At 62.1% G+C, this 16,781-nt stretch overlaps 1 protein-coding gene across 1 annotated transcript; it reads right to left on the bottom strand.

The window, feature by feature from the left end:
* Nucleotides 1–235: 235 nt before the first annotated feature.
* Nucleotides 236–15,193, bottom strand: Cpz (carboxypeptidase Z). The gene is made up of 11 exons (XM_090344122.1): nt 14,986–15,193; nt 11,876–11,911; nt 9,660–10,034; nt 8,458–8,673; nt 7,186–7,382; nt 6,636–6,797; nt 6,317–6,475; nt 4,014–4,149; nt 2,602–2,741; nt 1,330–1,429; nt 236–733 (listed from the first exon to the last, which is right to left on the bottom strand). The coding sequence occupies exons 1-11, from the start codon at nt 15,089–15,091 to the stop codon at nt 363–365; spliced, it is 1,998 nt and encodes a 665-aa protein (XP_090200248.1). The 5' UTR covers nt 15,092–15,193; the 3' UTR covers nt 236–362.
* Between the last annotated feature and the right edge of the window lie 1,588 nt (nt 15,194–16,781).

The following is a 16,781-nucleotide window of genomic DNA, read 5'->3' as shown; positions in this document are numbered from 1 at the left end:
AGCACCCGAGCTCAGCTCGTGCTATGAACTGGCAGCCCCTCTCCCGCCCAGTCCACCCTGGCCTCAGGTTCCTATCGGAGATGTGGTCCAGGCCAGCAGTCCAGGGGCCCAGACCGTCCACCCCTCCTTGTTGGCCATGCATCCACGGGTGGGGAAGTCCTGCCACAGGCCCTCTCATGGGGCCCAGAGCCTTCCTTCCTCCCCAGAGGGCCCTGCAGAGACCCTCGCCATGGCAGAAGGTGAACGAGATCACTTTAATAAACAACGGCTTTGCGCAGTGTTTATGGCAGACGCAGTCAAGAGCCTGGGGCCCAGCCGTGGGAGCTGGGGTCCCCGTGTTCGGGGAGCTGAGGAGGGGCGCTCTAATACTTGAGCAGCCAGCGCGGCCGGTGGGGTCCCAGCGAGGTGAAGTAAGACCACCACCAGGGCTTGCTCCCGCCGGCCGAGGGCAGCCTGCGCACTGCCGGCTCCAGGTCCGGCTCCAGGTCCGGCTGCAGGTCCCGCTCCCGGTCCAGCCGCACCTCCCGGGCCCCGGGGGACGCGGTCCTCCGAAAGGCAGGGAGGAATTTCTTGGGCCCCGGCCCCAGAGGCTGGAGGATGAAGTCGACGCGGCCGGCCCGCTTCATTCGCAGCGGGATGGTGACCCTCTTCATGACTCTCGAGTGGCCGGGGGCTTGGGCGGTGACGATGTAGGACCCGGGAGGCAGCAGTCTCCAGTAGTCTCCATCAGGGGCTTCAGAGAACAAAACTAGGTGTAGGTTGCCTCCGGAGGGGCGGCGGGGAGCAGGGGAGAGGTCAGCACAGAGGGTAGACGGACCCCAGTTTTGTACTTTCCCTGAACCCACCTGGAATGTCCCTCCCACCACATCTGACGAACTCCTACTCATCCTTCAAAGTCCTGCTTAGGTGTCTTAACCATCTGTGCCTAGACCCCATCCCGTGCTGTTACCAGGTCAGGGGTGTGTGTGAGGCCGGCCCGAGCCCCAGGCCTGAACTAGATGCTGAGGGGTGGGGTGTGCGCCTTGGGACACACAGCCAGGCTGTGGGGGGAGCCGGCATGCTGCTGGGGATACAGGACCGTCATCAGTGCTGTTCAGTTGCCGTGGCCGAGCAGGCCTGAACATGGGGCAGGCGGGGAGGCAAGGCCCTGCCCAGCCAGGCTGGCCTGATACCCAACCCCGTGCAAGGCATGCTGGGAGCGGGAGGCCTGTGACGGCCCTGCAGGCACGGCTGTAGATCCAAACGTGTAGACGGCCAGGCCAGCGGCCGGGGCAGTGGCTGGCGTGGTGGCCGGGGTGGTGGCCCAGGTGGCACGGGGAAGGCACTCACCTGTAGTGACGTCGTGGCGGATGCCTTTGACTAGGACCCGGGCATTTTTGACAGGCTTGCCAAACTTGTCCATCACCACCCCCTTGATGCCCCTGTGTACCTGGAGCCGAGAGAGGGGACACCGGTGGGGACAGTCCCCACGCTCCTCCCCGGCTCCTCCCCACCCCAGCCTGGTAGCCAAGGTTTGGCCCAGCCTGGCGCTGCCTGCCCTTCCGGCCTCTGCCACTGTCCTCGTCAGCTCCTGACCCTGGTCCGCCCCCGGGCCTCCACCCGCAGTCTGCCCCTTCCTCCCCTCAGGCTGCCCTGGCCAGCTCCTCCTCCTTGAACCCACTCCAGGAGCCTCCTCCAGGTGCCCGGCCCAGGCCTCCCCTCTCCCCGCACCCCTGCTCTGCCTCCACCCTGAGAGCAGGCAGGCAGGGAGGTGCCCACTCTAGGTCAGCTTGAATGGCTCTGCCCTCCTCCCCTCGCTCTGACAGGGCTGCACTGCCACCCCCCCCTCCACCCCGCCCCAGGCCTGCTCCAGATCACTGTGAAAATAGCCTCAATTGACCACGACAGACCCGATCCTTATCAAGATGCCTGGGCCGCCCGTCCGGCTTCCCCGGGGGTCAACTGTCTCGGGAGCTCACCAAGGGCTGCCTGCGGCTGCAGTGCCGCTGGTCATTAAATCTTCATGTCCTGACCTCCTCCCATCATCCTAGAAACTGGTCCCCACCACGCACCCAGCCCAAAGATGATCCCAGGACAGCAGCCAGAGCTGCCATCTCAGGAGGAGACTCGCCCGGTGCCATGCCCACACTTCCCTGAGAAGGTCCCCAGGTCTGCAGACCACCGGGCAGGCGTCCGGCCACACCGAGTACTTCCTGTCCCTCTGCGGCCTCCTCTCCTGGGCCCCATCGGCCCAGGGCAGCATCAGCTTCCCCAGCTGTGTCTAAATGAATCCTGGCACATTTGCAAGGGTCCCCCCCCGCCCCGTGCCACTGCTGCCAGGCGACCTCAGCCCCAGTCAGGTCACCTTCAGGCCAGCTGCCCCCGAACCCGGGCCCCGGATGCCCGCCCTTCCCAGTCCACCCCACTACAGTGGCCAGGCACAGGAATCCCTACGGATGGGGCTCTGTCTGGGACCCCATCCAAGCACCTGTGAGTGAGGGGTGGCCAGACAGAGGGCCTGGACGGCGCAATGGACAGGTCAGTCTAAGGGACTCATGGGCCACCCGAGGGTGGAGCCTGGCCTGGCCGCCCAACGCCCGTTCTGGCCAGACAAGGCCTCACCATTTCCACGAAGTTCAGCAGGGGTTCCTTGTTATGCTGCCAGAGCCCGTACAGCGCCTCCTCGGGCGGGAACTTCACACAGCCCAGCTCCACCGTGATCTCAAAGCAGTTGCTGTGCAGGTAGTTGAAGTCGGACATGCCTGGAGGCAGGGTGGCCACGTGAGGACCGGGAGGGCCCCGCTCCCAGCCGCTACCTGCCTGTGCCCCACCCGCAGAGGGTGGAGCGACTGAGGCCGGGGACATCGCCCGAGAAGCAGATGCAGATGCAGCAGGGCCTCCCTGTCCCAGAGCTGGACTCGCCCTGGCAGTGTGGTGGCGGCATCCCCACGGCTTCCCTACCTGCGATGCGGAATGGAACCCAGTTCTCACGGAGAAGCCAGCACTGGCTGCCACACGGGCCCCTGCATCCTGGCCCCGGGCCTGGGATCCCAGGAGCCCTTTCAGGACAATGGAGACATCTCCCCCCACATTGTCCCAACAATGCCAGGGAGGGCCTGCCACCTCAGCGCCCCCGGAGACCGCAGCCCACCACCCTGCACAGTGAGTGAGGATGCCAGCCCCCCCCATCTGTGCCATCAGTTTTCCGGCTTCTGACCCCTCACCAGGGTGGCAGCCACCACTGCCACTGTGGCTTCTGAGTCCCCAAGGCTGTGGCCATGCGTCCAGGGAGTCCTCTCAGCCTGCCTGCCTGCTATGGAGCAGACCCCACTTCCTTTCCCATCACCCGCCCCCCAGGCATTGGTAAACTTCAGGTTCTCAGCCTGGATGCTGGAAATGGGGACCAAGGTCCTGGGAGGAAGAGAGGCTGCCCTGCTCTGGGGAAAGTGGGGATCACCGAGGGGCCTCATGGTCGTGTCAAAGCCACGTGGCCCACAAGTGCAGGAGCGGCTGAGGTGAGAGGTCCAGCCAAGCTCAGTCCTTGTCCTCCTCCAGAGAGGTGCCAGGGAGGGGCTCAGAGCCCCAACATCTGGGGGCTGGCTCATGGTGGGACGTGAGCCAGCCAGGCATTGTTATTCCTACCCACGTCACCGGCTACTGCTGCACCCGTGAGCACACAGGGCTGCCGAGAAACCGAGTCACAAGCAAGGAAGTCTCCGCACACTCCCGCTGCCGGGGTATTCTTACAGCGTACACATAGCCCCCAAATTGGGCTATGCTACAGGTACCAGAACCCTCTTCTGGGCTTGCGTTTCCCTCCGAAATGCCAATTTCCTGGGGGCTCTAGCATTTTATCTGGTTAGGCCCCTCTTCCAGCCCTAGAAGGGACAGGAGGTCTGGACAGGGTTAGAATCACACTATGTGACATCCACAAGAGAATGCAAGGTCTCCTCTTCCCACGAGGACTGTGTGGAAACCTCCAGCCAGCCCCTGCCCCTCCCTGCCCGCCTGCCCGCCCGCCTTGGCAGGCGCACCTCCGGTGAAGCTGTACCAGTCGGCCCCGTTGATGATGCTTCCCCGCTTCAGGAAGTTGCCCCCACACCTGTTCTCCGACCTGTCCATCATCATGGGGTGGACGTCCGCATAGGCTCTGGCCAGCAGCTTGAACATCTGGACGGGTACAGGGAAAGGGGTTCTTCCTGCAGGCAAGCCCAGGATGGGGGGCTCTGGAGGCAGCCTCGGAGCCGGTGCCCTGGGCACGGAGAGAGGGGCCTGCCTGGCCCTGGCACCCCAGGGCCGAGGGCGGGCTCTGTGCTGAGAGGAGGGGCGCTGTGCCAGCAGTGATGGGGCCCTGAAGTCAGCTGCTTGTGTGTCTTATTTTGCTGGTCCTTAGGTTTGAACTCGGGGCCTGAGCCCACTTGAGCCACTGCTCCATTTCCCGGACTTTGCTGCCTGGGCTGGCTTTGAGCCTTGATCCTCAGGCCTCAGTCTCCTGAGACAAAGGAGGCCCCGCTCCACCACGCTGTGCGTGGGGTCTGCCCATCTGGGCCAGGCTCCAGGTCTGGTGAGGGCTTTCAGATGGCTGAACCTGAGAGACCCCAACCCAGGATTTTGTGCAGGAAGCTCTGGGCTGGGGAGGGTCCTGCCGTGTGCCCGCGCTGTGGCTGGCATGGAGGAGGGCAGCTCCCCACCACAGTGGCCAGGTCAGGGAGGAGCCTCCAGCCCTGGGGATCCAGGGGTGTGGCGTGCCCCTGGGGACTAGATCACAGGTTCAGAGCTGACAGCCCCCAGAGGCAGGGCCTCTTTCTCTCTCACTTCATAAACGGCAAAGCTGACCTCAGCCCATACTGGTGGCTCCCGCCGCCATGATCCCAGGCGCAGACTCCGTTTCGGGCTCTGCTGGGATCAGCGGGGTGAACTTGCCCCTAGGGACGGCGGCCTTCCCTGGGGCTGAGAGGCCGGGCTGACGTGAGCACAAAGGGCCAAAGAGGAGCACCCAGGTCTGTAGGGTTGCTCCTCGGTCCCCAACACAGAGCGGTGCGCCACTGTCACCCAGGAGTGATGAATGAGTGACAGGAGAGCCAGGGACTGAGCGAGTAAATGAGCGACTGAGTGAGAGGATCTGCCAGTGGATGAACTAAGGAGTGATGAAGGAGTGAGCAAGCGAGCAAATGGGCCGTCGTGGCCCACGAGCCGTGGACACAGTGTGGCCCTCTGGGCTGCCCGGCCTGCAGGCAGGTGGAGCCTGTCTCACCTCGTGGCTGTGGTCTGGGCCCCTCACGGCCCCTCACGGCCCCTCAGTGCGACTCTCACGTCACTGTTGGGCTCTGGAGGGAAGTTCCCCCCTCCAGGAAGCCCAGGTGTGGATGGATTCATCCTGTAGACTAGCGCACACACGTGTGTGAACTCACACGCAATGTGTGAGTGCAGGCACACACACACACACGGAACACGTTCTCACGTGCACATGTGAGCATACGTGATCATGTCTGCACGTGCACATGTGTAAACATACGCACACACAGCTTCCTGTGCGCACATGTGTGAATCTGCATGTGTGGTGCATGTGTCAGCGCGTGTGAATGTCCACGCGCGGGAGCTAACATTTGTGTGCATGCACGTGCGCCTCTGCGAGCACGGGTGGTGCATGCGCATGGGTGTGTGTGAACATCTATGCACACACAGGCAGGGACCCCAGCCTTCTGTAAGAGGCCTGGCCACCCCATCCCAGTCTTGCCCACTGAGGCTGCCTCACTCCATGGACCCAGGACCCTCCAGGCAGGCTCTAGGGCTGCCCAGAACAGGCCAGAGGGTCCTGGAGAGGCCAGGCTGGCGTCAGTGTCTGATGGAGGTAGCATGGCCGGTGAGCCAGGCCAAAAGAGAAGATGAGCTCGTGCGTTGTTAATGAATGAGCCACAGGCGGGTGCCATCAGCAGGGAACCTGGCAGCTGTCCACCCTGGGCACGTCCCTGCCTCCCTGTCCCCTCCCCTCAATACCTCCTGAAGACTGACCACCAGGCAGGCAGAGGCAAGCCCTGCCCCCGGCCCTCCCGGCTCAGCCTTGCCCAAGCCAAGCTTCTCATCCATGAGGGATCCTGGCCCTGGACCCAGGGACACCCAGGGCCCAGGAAGCTCCAGAGCACTCAGCTGGCTGGAGCAGTCCAGGCCTGGCTGAGCCGGGACTCCATACACGTGGCAGCACTGCCCCCTGCTGGCGCTGTCCAGGCCTGCGCCCTCCCCTGGCTGGTCCTCACCCCGAGGTACCACGAGGCCAGGGCAGAACCCCCGCCACCACCACCACCACCGCCGCCCCTCAAGGTCAGTGCATCCTCTTCACCTTCTCATCAGGCGTGGGGGAAAACATCTTGCTCTCCAGGGGATTCTTGGAGTAGTCAAAGGGGTAGGAGACGACCAGGTCTCCGCCATGGAGGCTGGCGGAGAGCACGAACGGGGTGGTTCTCATCCACTTCATGATGGCCTTTGTCTCGGGGGCCACCTGCCCGGGAGGGGGCGGCCTTCAGGACCCGGCCACCCTGCCTCTGAACAGACTTGGGGAGCCCCTCAGCACTGCCGGGCCCCCGCCAGGCCTTCCTGGGGCTTTCTTCCTGGCTGCTGCACAGCCAGGCCCCTCCCCGGCCGCGGGGCTCGGCTCCTACCTTACCCCACCAGTAGTCCTGGGGAATGGGGATGTGGTCAGCACGCGCGCCTCGCACGGCGGCCAGCCGGTAGAACTCGGACGTCAGGTCCGGGAAATTGCGGTTCAGATCAAGGTTCTGTGCGTTCTGCCTCCCGCTCGTCCACCCGTTATAGCCAGCACCCTGAAAACACAGGCACCGCGTTCCTTCCCAGAGGCCTGGGCCTCCAGCCAGAGCCACCATTTCTGTCTGGCTGCCCTTGACCCTCCCCAAGCCTCCCGTTCCTCGCTGACCCTCCCCACAGCCAAAGCCTGGAGACCCACTGGAGACGCTCTGTCTCCCACAGCTCCACACCTACCCGGCTCATCCCAGCGTCCCACCAGCCCTTGCAGAACCTTTTCTCTGTAGCGTGTGTCACCATCTTAGTGCATTCTAGAGCCCGTGCCCGCCTCTCCCGCTCTCCCGGCCGGACCCAGCCAGGAGTGCTGAGTCCTGGGCCCACCCCAGTGGGCACAAACAGACCCCAGGCAAGCAGGCGGGGAGGAGTGTGCAGGGCTGCAGGGGAGCCCACCTCTGCCGCCGCCACCTCGTAACCGTCGGGGTTCATGGAGGGCAGCAGGTGGATGCGGGTGGTGTTGAGCAGGCGCTGGATGCGGGCGTGGCCCTGCAGGTACTCGGAGCACAGGTACTGGGCCAGGTAGATGAGCAGCTCTCGGCCTGCCACCTCATTGCCGTGGATGTTGCCAACGAGCTTCACCTCAGGCTCCACTGCAGGAGAGATGGCGGCCCGGGGCCTCCTGTCAGACACGGGGCCTCCCAGGGCCTCCCGTCAGTCACTGGGCCTCCCGTCAGTCACGGGGCCTCCCGTCAGTCACGGGGCCTCCCAGAACCCAGCAGGCCTGCGCTGCGTTCATGACTCAGGATTCTTCCGGTATCCTGAGGGCTCAGGAAGGCCCCACTTCTGCAGAGCCCATTTCTTAGGTTCAGCCACAATGACGAGCATGGCAAATCAAAGGTACCAATAACCCTAGCTGAAATTGTTGATTGATGTGACTCTCACTCAGGCCACTTTCCATGTTTGTGTGACAAGTCAAGCACACTGATGGTTGGCTGGGAAAGCAGCTGCCCACGTGATCAATGGATAGATGGATGGATGGGTTGTAGAGTTGATGAGTAAATGGTTCTAAATAAGAATGATGGATGGATGGATGGATGTGTGGGTGGGTGAATGGATAGTAGAATTAGCAGGCCCATAGGTGAATGGGTGGATGGAGGAATGGAAGGATGGTTGGAGGGGCCGGTGGATGGACGAAAGAATGGATGGTGGATAGGTAAGTGCACAGATGGGTGGGTAGAGAGATGGATTGATGAGTGGATGAGTAGATACTGAATATATGGCTAGGTGATTAGATGAGTGGGTAGATGGGTAGGTAGATTGATGAATGGATGGGTGAAAGAACGGATAAGTCGGTAAATGGATGCAAGAAAGGATGGCTAGATGGATGAATGAATGAGCGAAAGGGCAGGTAGACTGATGAATGAGGAGATGGATGGGTGGACGGATGGGGAGACTGATAACTGGTGGCTAGATGGATGAAAGGGTGGCTGGGTGGGTAGATGGATGAACTGACACGTGGATGGGTGGGAGGTGGGGGAGGGATTTGGCGGGCAGTGAGCAGTGTGGATAGGATAACTGGGTTTTTGCATATGCGCAGACTAGCCCAGCGGCTTGGTCCGCTGCATGGCTGTAGGTGGCCCTCCTGGTGGAGTGCTCAGCTGAAACATGGCTCTTCCCCCCCACAGCACCGCCCCACAGCTCCAGCCAGGCCGCACAGACACTCACACAGCTCGTGCTGGCCGGGGCGGCTGGAGAACTCGATGGCCAGCAGATCCCTGCCCTCGAAGCTGCGCCCGATGCTGTAGGTCCGGGCCACCTGGGGGCAGCGGGTGGCTGTGCGCTTTAGCACCCGCCCCATCTGTGCGTAGGAGTGGTGGGCGAAGCGAATGAAGGTGGCTGGCAGGCCCGAGGGCGGCGGCGGCTCCTCTGGCTCCAGGCCCCCTGGGGGAGGGGGAGGAGCTGGCTCAGTCCGCACTGCAGGCCTCCCCACTGTGCTCCAGGGATGCTCTGCCTCTCCCTGCACCCTGATCCTTGACCCACACCGCACTCAGTCCCCGTGTGGGGGGAGGGAGGGGGACCACACATCCTCTTGGATGGGAAACTCTTCCCTGTAGCTTCTGCACGCACAATGGAGCCACTTTCCACACTGAGAAAAAGCAAGGGCCTTCGGGGTGCAGAGTAGAGGAGACTCTTTCTGCCCTAAAGGCCCCCCAAAGCCCCAGGCAGCTCCCTGGGGAGCTCCTGAGAGCCACAAAGAGTTAATGAGCTGTCCTGTGTCTCACTCAATGGCCTGCGGTTTTTGTTTTGCTTTGCTTCTGGCTCAAAATGGTTGTTGAGGAGAAAGAAAACAGATGGAACTGGCAATTTGGTGGTGGAGGTGCCCAAAATAATTTCCCTGCAGCGTCTCCTGGGCTTCCCGAGGACAGCAGGCTGAGCCGTGGAGCCGTCTGGCCTCGTCCACCCACACGGCCCGCCGCCTCCTCTGCTCGGCTCGAGCACACAGAGGCAGCCCACTGGTCCCCAGGGCCACACAGGTGTCCTGCCACCCCTCACGTCCCCACACTGAGCCCCGATCACAGTCCACATGGACAAATCAGTTTGTCCACCGCGACGGGCCGGGTCCCTCAGCAGAGCCCCTGGGCCATGTGCCCCACCGAGGACCCCACTTCTGATCTGCAAGGTCGAGCCGAGCCGTGTCTGGGCTCTGGGCAGCCCAGCAGGGTGCTCACTGGCCACGCAGGCTGCTGCCACGCCAGCGTAAGCTCATGACACGATGCAGAATGAGAGCAGGGGGTCCAAGTGACACTCCACACGCGGCTGGCTTGAGCACCACAAAAAGACACAGGTCCCCTGGCACCTGTCCTGGCATCAGTCGTCCCCCACTGCCTGTGACCCCCCCCCGCCGTGTCCCTACGGCCTGGCCTTACCCCGGAGCAGCTCCAGGGGGTCAAAGCAGCCATCCTCTTCCGAGGCGAAGTAGCGGGCACAGTCCAGGAAGTAGGGCCAGGCCATGTCAATGGCGTCGAAGGCCGGCTGGCAGGCCTCCCGCAGGCCCTCGCAGACGTGCCGGCAGGGTCTGAGCTGGCGGCCGCCCTCGCACCTGGGGGTCAGCACGGCACAGCCCAGCAGCCGCAGGTCAGGGTTGCACTGGCCCTCCAGGAGGTGGTGCAGGACGCCCAACAGGATATATTCAAAGCTGAGCTCCACCGCCTCCTGCGAACGGTGCTCCAGGGGCGTCGGGAAGGCCGTGTGGTTGTAGGCGGCGTCGGCGCAGGTCCTGAGCTGCAGGGCTACACAGGTGGCTGGAGACCCAGGGCGAGCAGTCACATGGTGAGCGGGGGTCACACCTGAGCCGGGACTGGGACCCCACCTGGGCCAGCCCTGAAATCAAACGGGGACAGGGCGCAGGCCCTGGGGACAGGAGGACTACAGAGGGGGGCATGGGAGAGGGGCAGCAGAGCTGAACAAGCCCTGAGGAAGACAAAGCCCAAAGGAGAGCCCCCAGGGCAGGCCTGCTCAGTCACCTGGCTGAGAACAGGCTGGGGACAGGTGGGGACGGGCTGAGGACAGGCTGAGAGCAGGCTGAGAACGGGCTGGGGACAGGTTGAGGACAGGCTGGGGACAGGCTGGGGACGGGCTGAGAACAGGCTGGGGATGGGTTGAGAACAGGCTGAGAACGGGCTGGGGACGGGTTGAGGTCAGGCTGGGGACGGGCTGGGGACGGCTGGGCGTGGGCTGTAGGCCCTCACTGATGCACAGGTTTGGGCTGAGTCAGCACCCACACCACCTGTTCCTCTTGTCCTCCCCCCCCCACCACCTCCCCTTCCTGTCCTTGTCAGCTACACCTCTTGTCCCCACACCACCCACGGCTCCCGTCCATGCCTAGCATGCATGAAGCCTGGGTTTGATTCGTCGGTACCACATACATAGAAAAGGCCAGAAATGGCGCTGTGGCTCCAGTGGTAGAGTGCTAGCCTTGAGCAAAAGAAGCTCAGGGGACAGTGCCCAGGCCCTGAGTTCAAGCCCCAGGATGGACAACAAAAAAGCCAAGGGAAAGTTTGTTTGAAGCCCCGAGTTTAAGCCCCAACACTGGGGTTCATGTGTATGAAGAGACACACATAAAACACACGTATACATACACATATACCTGCACATGCACATTCACACACATACATAGACATACACATACTCACAAATACACACCTGAATACATACACAAGTGTGCATACCCGTGCTGCATACACACATGCACACGCATGCATACACATGCTTCAAACACACATGCACACACACTCATACATACACTCACAAAATACACATGCATATACAGCCACACATGACACACACATACACACATGACACACGCACATACATACACACATGACACATGCACATACACACATGACACACGCACATACACAGTCTACCAGGCGATGGAAAGCCGTTTCTGATTGCTGCATCTCGGCCCTCCACGTAAACATACACGCCCGCTGCTCCAGTCTGACAGAGCGGGCTGCCTCTCTGAGAGTCAGCCTTGCTGTCAGCATTACCCTGGGCACTTGAGATGAGGATTTCAAAACCATTCAATAAGCGGAACGCTGGGATTGCGCCAGGAATCTACTTAGGAGGCTGAGGTGCGGAGGGTGGTCTTGGAAGGCCAGCCCAGGCAGAAGGGTCTGCTGGTCTCTATCTCCAGAATAGCCAGCAGCAGGTGCGACTGGATGGGAGACTCAAGTGGTGAGTAGCACCTACAGAGCATGGCCTTGAGCTCAAACCCTGATGTGGGGTACGGAGGACCAACACCCCGGAAAGAAATACACTACAAAGTTCCGTTCAACGCTTTCTGCTTCAAGGCTTGCACAGCTATCCAGAGCTGACTGGAGCTCCAGGGCTGGAGGTGGCAGAGGCTGTCTGCAGGAGTGAGCCCACGGGAAGAGTGGACAAGCAGGAGCTGGGGGGGGTGCTAGGGGGCTGTGGGGCCGAAAGGATGGGTACCAAGATGAGGGAAGGCTGGGGGAGCCCAGGGGAGGAGGCCCGAGGGGGCCGGAGTCTGCGCTCTTGGGTCGGATCTGATGGAGCTGGTGGTGGCTACACCTGGGATGTCTGGGTCTGGGGGTGCAGGGTGAGGGGGGGGAGTGCATACCACTGTCCTCTGCTGCCGTGTGCCTCTGACAGTCACCTGGGGAGGGAAACACTGAGTGAGGGAGATGCCCCCATTTCCTGGATGCCGGAGGTCACGTGGCCCGCCGGAGGGCAGCCAGCGGGCAGTGTGATGCTCCCGGCACTGGCTTCCCCGAAGCCTAGGGTTGACAAGCGCTGCCAGCCACATCCCTGCCAGCCAGGCGGCTCCCCACAGGGCACAGCGTGGGCTGGGCACGGGAGCCGGAGGACCCCAGTCCCGCCCAGGGCCATGGAGGGTGCTCTGCCCAAACATGGGCTCAGCCCGTACCCCAGCTGCTCAGGAAGGCTCAGCTCTGAGGACGCAGTTCCAGGCCAGCCCAGACAGGCAGGTCCGGAGACTCTCCTCGTGCGGCTCAAGTGGTAGAGCGCTACCTTTGAGCAAAAGTGCTACGTGAGAGAACAAGACCCTGAGTTCAATTCCCAGCACCAACAGCAACAAATACATACACGTGGGGGGGTCCTCTCCCCAGAAAAGGCAGGGCTTGTGACATAAAACCCTGCTCCCGCTGCAGCTGTGGGCCTGACGGCAAGCCCCAGGAGAGGCCCACGGAGCCACATGAACCACTTCGTGGGAGGCCAGCACACACCCCACGAGCACTCCCCGGACTCCCTGCACCCTCTTCCGGCTCCTGCAGCCACATCATGGCCTCCTGCTCACCAGCGAGCCCTCTCAGGGGCCATGCCTTCCCACCACTCCCGGTTGTGAAGGAGGTGGCCCAGCCCCCAGCTGCCAGGACGCCCCCTGCTCGGGCCACTGTGGCATTGGAGGGTGGCTGGGGTGGGGCCGGCTGCTGACTCTCATCCACTTATCAAGAACTGGTCAGCGGCCTCCGAGCCCCTCTCTGCTTCTGCCTGTGCTGGCAGCTGCGGCACGTGGAGAGTGCCAGGGGCTTCACAGGACTTGTTCTCCTCTGCCCACCCCAGCAGCCTGTGGAGCTCAGGGCGGGACAGAGTGACAGACAGGGTCCCCAGAGACTCTCAGCCACCCCGTTCTGCCCAGCAGTCGCAGGCCTCATGTCACCATTCGGTACCGGGAAGGCAGGGAGGCCAAGCGGCCACCCCCACTGCGTGCACGCCGGCTCGCACGCCTGACGTGAAAAAGAAGCAAGCGATTTCACGAGCACATGTTTTCGCAGTGCAGCGTTTGAACTCAGGACCTTGCCGTTGGCAGGCAGGCGCCCCACTCCCGGAGCCACACCCCAGCCTCCTCTATTGCTTAAACTGGTTTTCTGAAGAAAGCTCTCAAGTTTTCAGCCTGGGACCAGCCATGACCTCCCTCCTGCCTTTGCCCACGGAAAAGCTGAAATTACTGTCAGGCATAACCACCCTTAGCTAAGCAATAATTCCTATGTTAATGAAAAATATGTGAATAAGATTTTGGATACATTGGATTAAAATTCAAAAAAAATTGTTTCGGGGCTAGGAGTTTGGCCTAGTGGTAGAGTGCTTGCCTAGCATGCACAAAGTCCTGGGTTCGATTCCTCAGCACCACACACACAGAAAAGGCTGGAAGTGGTGCTGTGGCTCAAGTGGTAGAGCTCTAGCCTTGAGAAAAGTCCAAGGACAGTGCTCAGGCCCTGAGCTCAAATTCCAGCACTGGCAAAAAAAAAAAAATACTTAAAAAAAAAAAAAAAAGAATGTAGCTAGATTGTTGCAGGTCTGAAAAAAGACTGTAACAGTTCATGTGCTTGATTTCTCCTGACCACAAGGGGGCCATAGTCCCCCAGCATCTGGAAGGAGATTCCTCTCTTCCTCTCCCTCCCTCCCTCCCTCCTTCTCATCCTCCCTCCCTCCCTCCCTCCCTCTCTCTCTCCCTCCTCTCCTCTTCAAGAGACCGGAGGGTGGCCTCTAATAAAGGAGGAGGCAGGGTACAGTTAGGGAGGTCAGGCCGCCTGCCCCCCGTCATGCAGCAGGGTACAGGGCCCAGCACTGACCCCAGATCCTAGCAGCATGGAAGTGAGCTGGGCCCCCAGGCTCCTGTTTAGACCTGAGTTGGGCATCAGGAAAGACATGAAGCAGAGGGAAGAGCCAGGCTTGCCATGAGCCCTGGGGAACGAGAGCCAGGTAGCAGGGCTGACCGCCCAGCCCTTCCCCGGGGCCTGCCGGAATCTGCATTTCCATGAAGCCCAGGAAGAGGCTCATTCCAGAAACTCCCTAGAGCCATGTGGGGTTCGAGGAGGCCCAGAAGGCACTGAGCTCCCTTGCCCTGCTGCCTGGTAAGGGAGGGACACATGGCCACGGCCCAAGCCCAGGGACGCCCCCAGCTGACCTACCCCCCCCCACTGATTCCAGACGCTGCCCGGCTCTCCAGGGGAGCAAGGTGCCCTTCTCCACAGTCTCCCCAGCAGTACCCACAGCCCCACAGCCACGCGCAGGGCAGGTGTGGAAACACCTGTGCACCATTTCTGCAGCAGACAGGCAGGTAAGAGGTGTGTGCAGGAGAGGGACCACGTTAATGGGCATGCAAATGGAGCCTGGCACCCACACGGCCCTGGGCAGGGGCAGGCAAGTCCCCAGATGCCAACGTGACCCCAGGACTCAACACGTTCTGCCCTCCAGTCACACAGGCATCTGCTGCTGACAGCCACCTCAGGAGAGCAGGGCAGGCCAGAACCAAGCCCAGACCCTTGTCCTGGGAGGCCCCGCACTGGCGTGGCCCCTCCAGGTGTCCCTGGGATCTTGGGATCTTCCTGCCCCACCACCTCCCAGCCCCGCACCCCCAGGGGCCTACTTCCTGTGAGCTGGCCCAGCACAGCATGAGTTGGAAGGGAGGAGTGAGGATTTTGCGGTGGCCAGACGCCATCCCGTTCCTGGAAGGTCCTGGGACCTCAGATGGCCTCTGGCTAGTGAGATCCTGACACCTGCAGCTCCAACCCACCTGCAGGGTGCCAGGAGCCAGGGTGGCCTGCGTGCCAGGGTCCGCACAGGCTCCAGGACCCGCACTCTCTGGGCTCAGCCTTCCTGCACTAGAAGTAGGGACCTGGGCCAAAGGTGTGGGGGTGCCTGCTGGGGGGCCATTCTCACTGGCCAGGAGTCTCTCAGTTGTGGGGCCGCAGGTCGGGGCATCCTTACCGGCAGGGTTCTGGAGGGGGTTGCAGCCGGGGTGCACAGCCGTGGCCAGGGCCAGCACGGCCAGGAGCAGCAGCGGTGGTGACAGCACGGTGGGCGCAGGCGCCATGGAGATGCTGTGATGTGGCACTCGGGCCCTCGGCCCCGACGCTGGCGCTGCACTCGCAGCTCCCACGGCTGGGGGGGGCGCCCCGAGTGAGGAGCGCAGGAATCGGGTTACAGTGGGCAGCGCCAGAAACCGGAGAAGGAACCCCGCCTCGTTTGAACCCCCTAGGGAAGGGACCTGCCCTTCTCAGGGACAGCCTCCCATCTCCAGCGCAGCCCGCCATCTGAGGCAGGCACACAGCCTTGGGTTCTTGGCCAACCCTGCCTGAAAATCCAGGTGTGGGTAGAGAAGGCGCCCTGGGCTGGGCCAGAGGCCGGTGAGTGTCTTCCCCGCCCCCGTGCACAGCATGGCCACAGCAAGGCGGGAAGAGGTAGGCTGGCTCTGCCCTGGCTCCCTGAGCCTGGATGGTGGGTGGCCTCTGCCCCTGTGTGCAGGGCCCAGCCAGGAGGCCCGCAGGGCTCAGCGTCCTCACAGCCCTGGGGAGGACTGAGTGGGTTCACTCAGGCAGGACTTCACAGTACCTGGGTCTGAACCCAGGACCTTTGCTGCCTCAGGCACCGCACCTGCTTCCACTTAGTTACCGGTCTCAGGCAGGGTGGGGTGTCGTTCCTTTCCCACACAGCCTTGGGCTATGATCCTCCCACACTCCCACTAGCGGGGTCATAGGTGTGAGCTGCTGCCATGCCTCTCAACATGCACGGCTAGGGTGGTTGAGGTGAGGCTGGCCAGCAGCTCCCAGAGGGCCCCAGCGAGAAGAGTGCTCCAGCCCCTGGGAGGAGAAGGCGCCCGCCCCGCCCCTGCCCTGGGTGCTGAGACCAAGCTGGGCCCCCTCCGTGGCTCTGCTCCACTTCCCACATGTGGGGCACCTGGGATGGGGGGAGTTGGGGTGCGCATGCCTTCAACAAGCCAGAGGAATGAAGGAGCCTGTGCACACAACAGGGCTGGAACAGTAAGTGGACAGCACTGGATGGTTTGGCGGCTGGCTTGATGGACCGCTCCCTCCCTCCCTCCCCCCCTCCTCCCTGACCTGCTAGAGGCAGAACCTGGGTCTTGCCCAGGCTAGGAGATCCCTCTTCCAACAAGCCACAGCCCCCAGATCCTGTTTTACATTACTTAACTCTTTGCTGGCCATGTGCCCAGTTACTATTATTTCTAGGATAATTCATCCTATTTGATGAATAAGATGGTGGTTTGCTGCTGTCTGCTTTCGGGGGAGGCCTGGAGTCTCGGGATGACCCCTGGCTGTGTGGAGTGGGAGGATCAGGCCGGCTCCAGGCTCTGATGTGTCAAGGCAGCTGGTGGCGGCTGCTACGTGCTCGTGGTTTGTGGTTTCTTCCAGGAGGGGAGCCTGGGGCCCGAACTCTGCCAGCTGCAGGCTGTGGATGGCGTGCCGCACGATGCGGGCTCTGGTGTCCACAAGGAGCCACCATGCAGCCCCATCAGAACCCACCATGGGTGGGTCCTCAGCTCATACAATCTACTTGGGTTCTGCAGGCTTGGCCCTGGGGTCCCCTGGCCTGCAGGGGACACACACATGTGGGCACCAACACAACTGCAAACACTTACACAGGCAGATCTGTTCACATGTGTGCGCACACCAGTACATGCACTTGAATACATGCACACACAGCACATGTGCTTTGATGGCCAGCTGGGACACGTCCCAGTTCCTGCACGCTCGCTGAGCTTCGAG

The sequence above is a fragment of the Megascapheus bottae genome, chromosome 13, assembly GCF_031878675.1.
Source record: "Megascapheus bottae isolate mThoBot1 chromosome 13, mThoBot2.hap1, whole genome shotgun sequence".
In the NCBI taxonomy this organism is placed as follows: Eukaryota; Metazoa; Chordata; class Mammalia; order Rodentia; family Geomyidae; genus Megascapheus; species Megascapheus bottae.
Note: the sequence above shows the minus strand (reverse complement) of the source record. Positions and strands in the feature narration are given on the sequence as shown.

Bases quoted from the DNA above. Each gene is read 5' to 3' on its own strand.
- Cpz (XM_090344122.1), bottom strand. From the start codon at position 15,091: ATGGCGCCTGCGCCCACCGTGCTGTCACCACCGCTGCTGCTCCTGGCC. The intron at 11,912-14,985 runs GTAAGGATGCCC...TTCCCTCCCCAG, and splicing joins CCCCCTCCAGAACCCTGCCG to GTGACTGTCAGAGGCACACG. The intron at 6,798-7,185 runs GTGGGCTCCCCT...CTGTGTTTTCAG, and splicing joins ACGAGGTGGCGGCGGCAGAG to GGTGCTGGCTATAACGGGTG.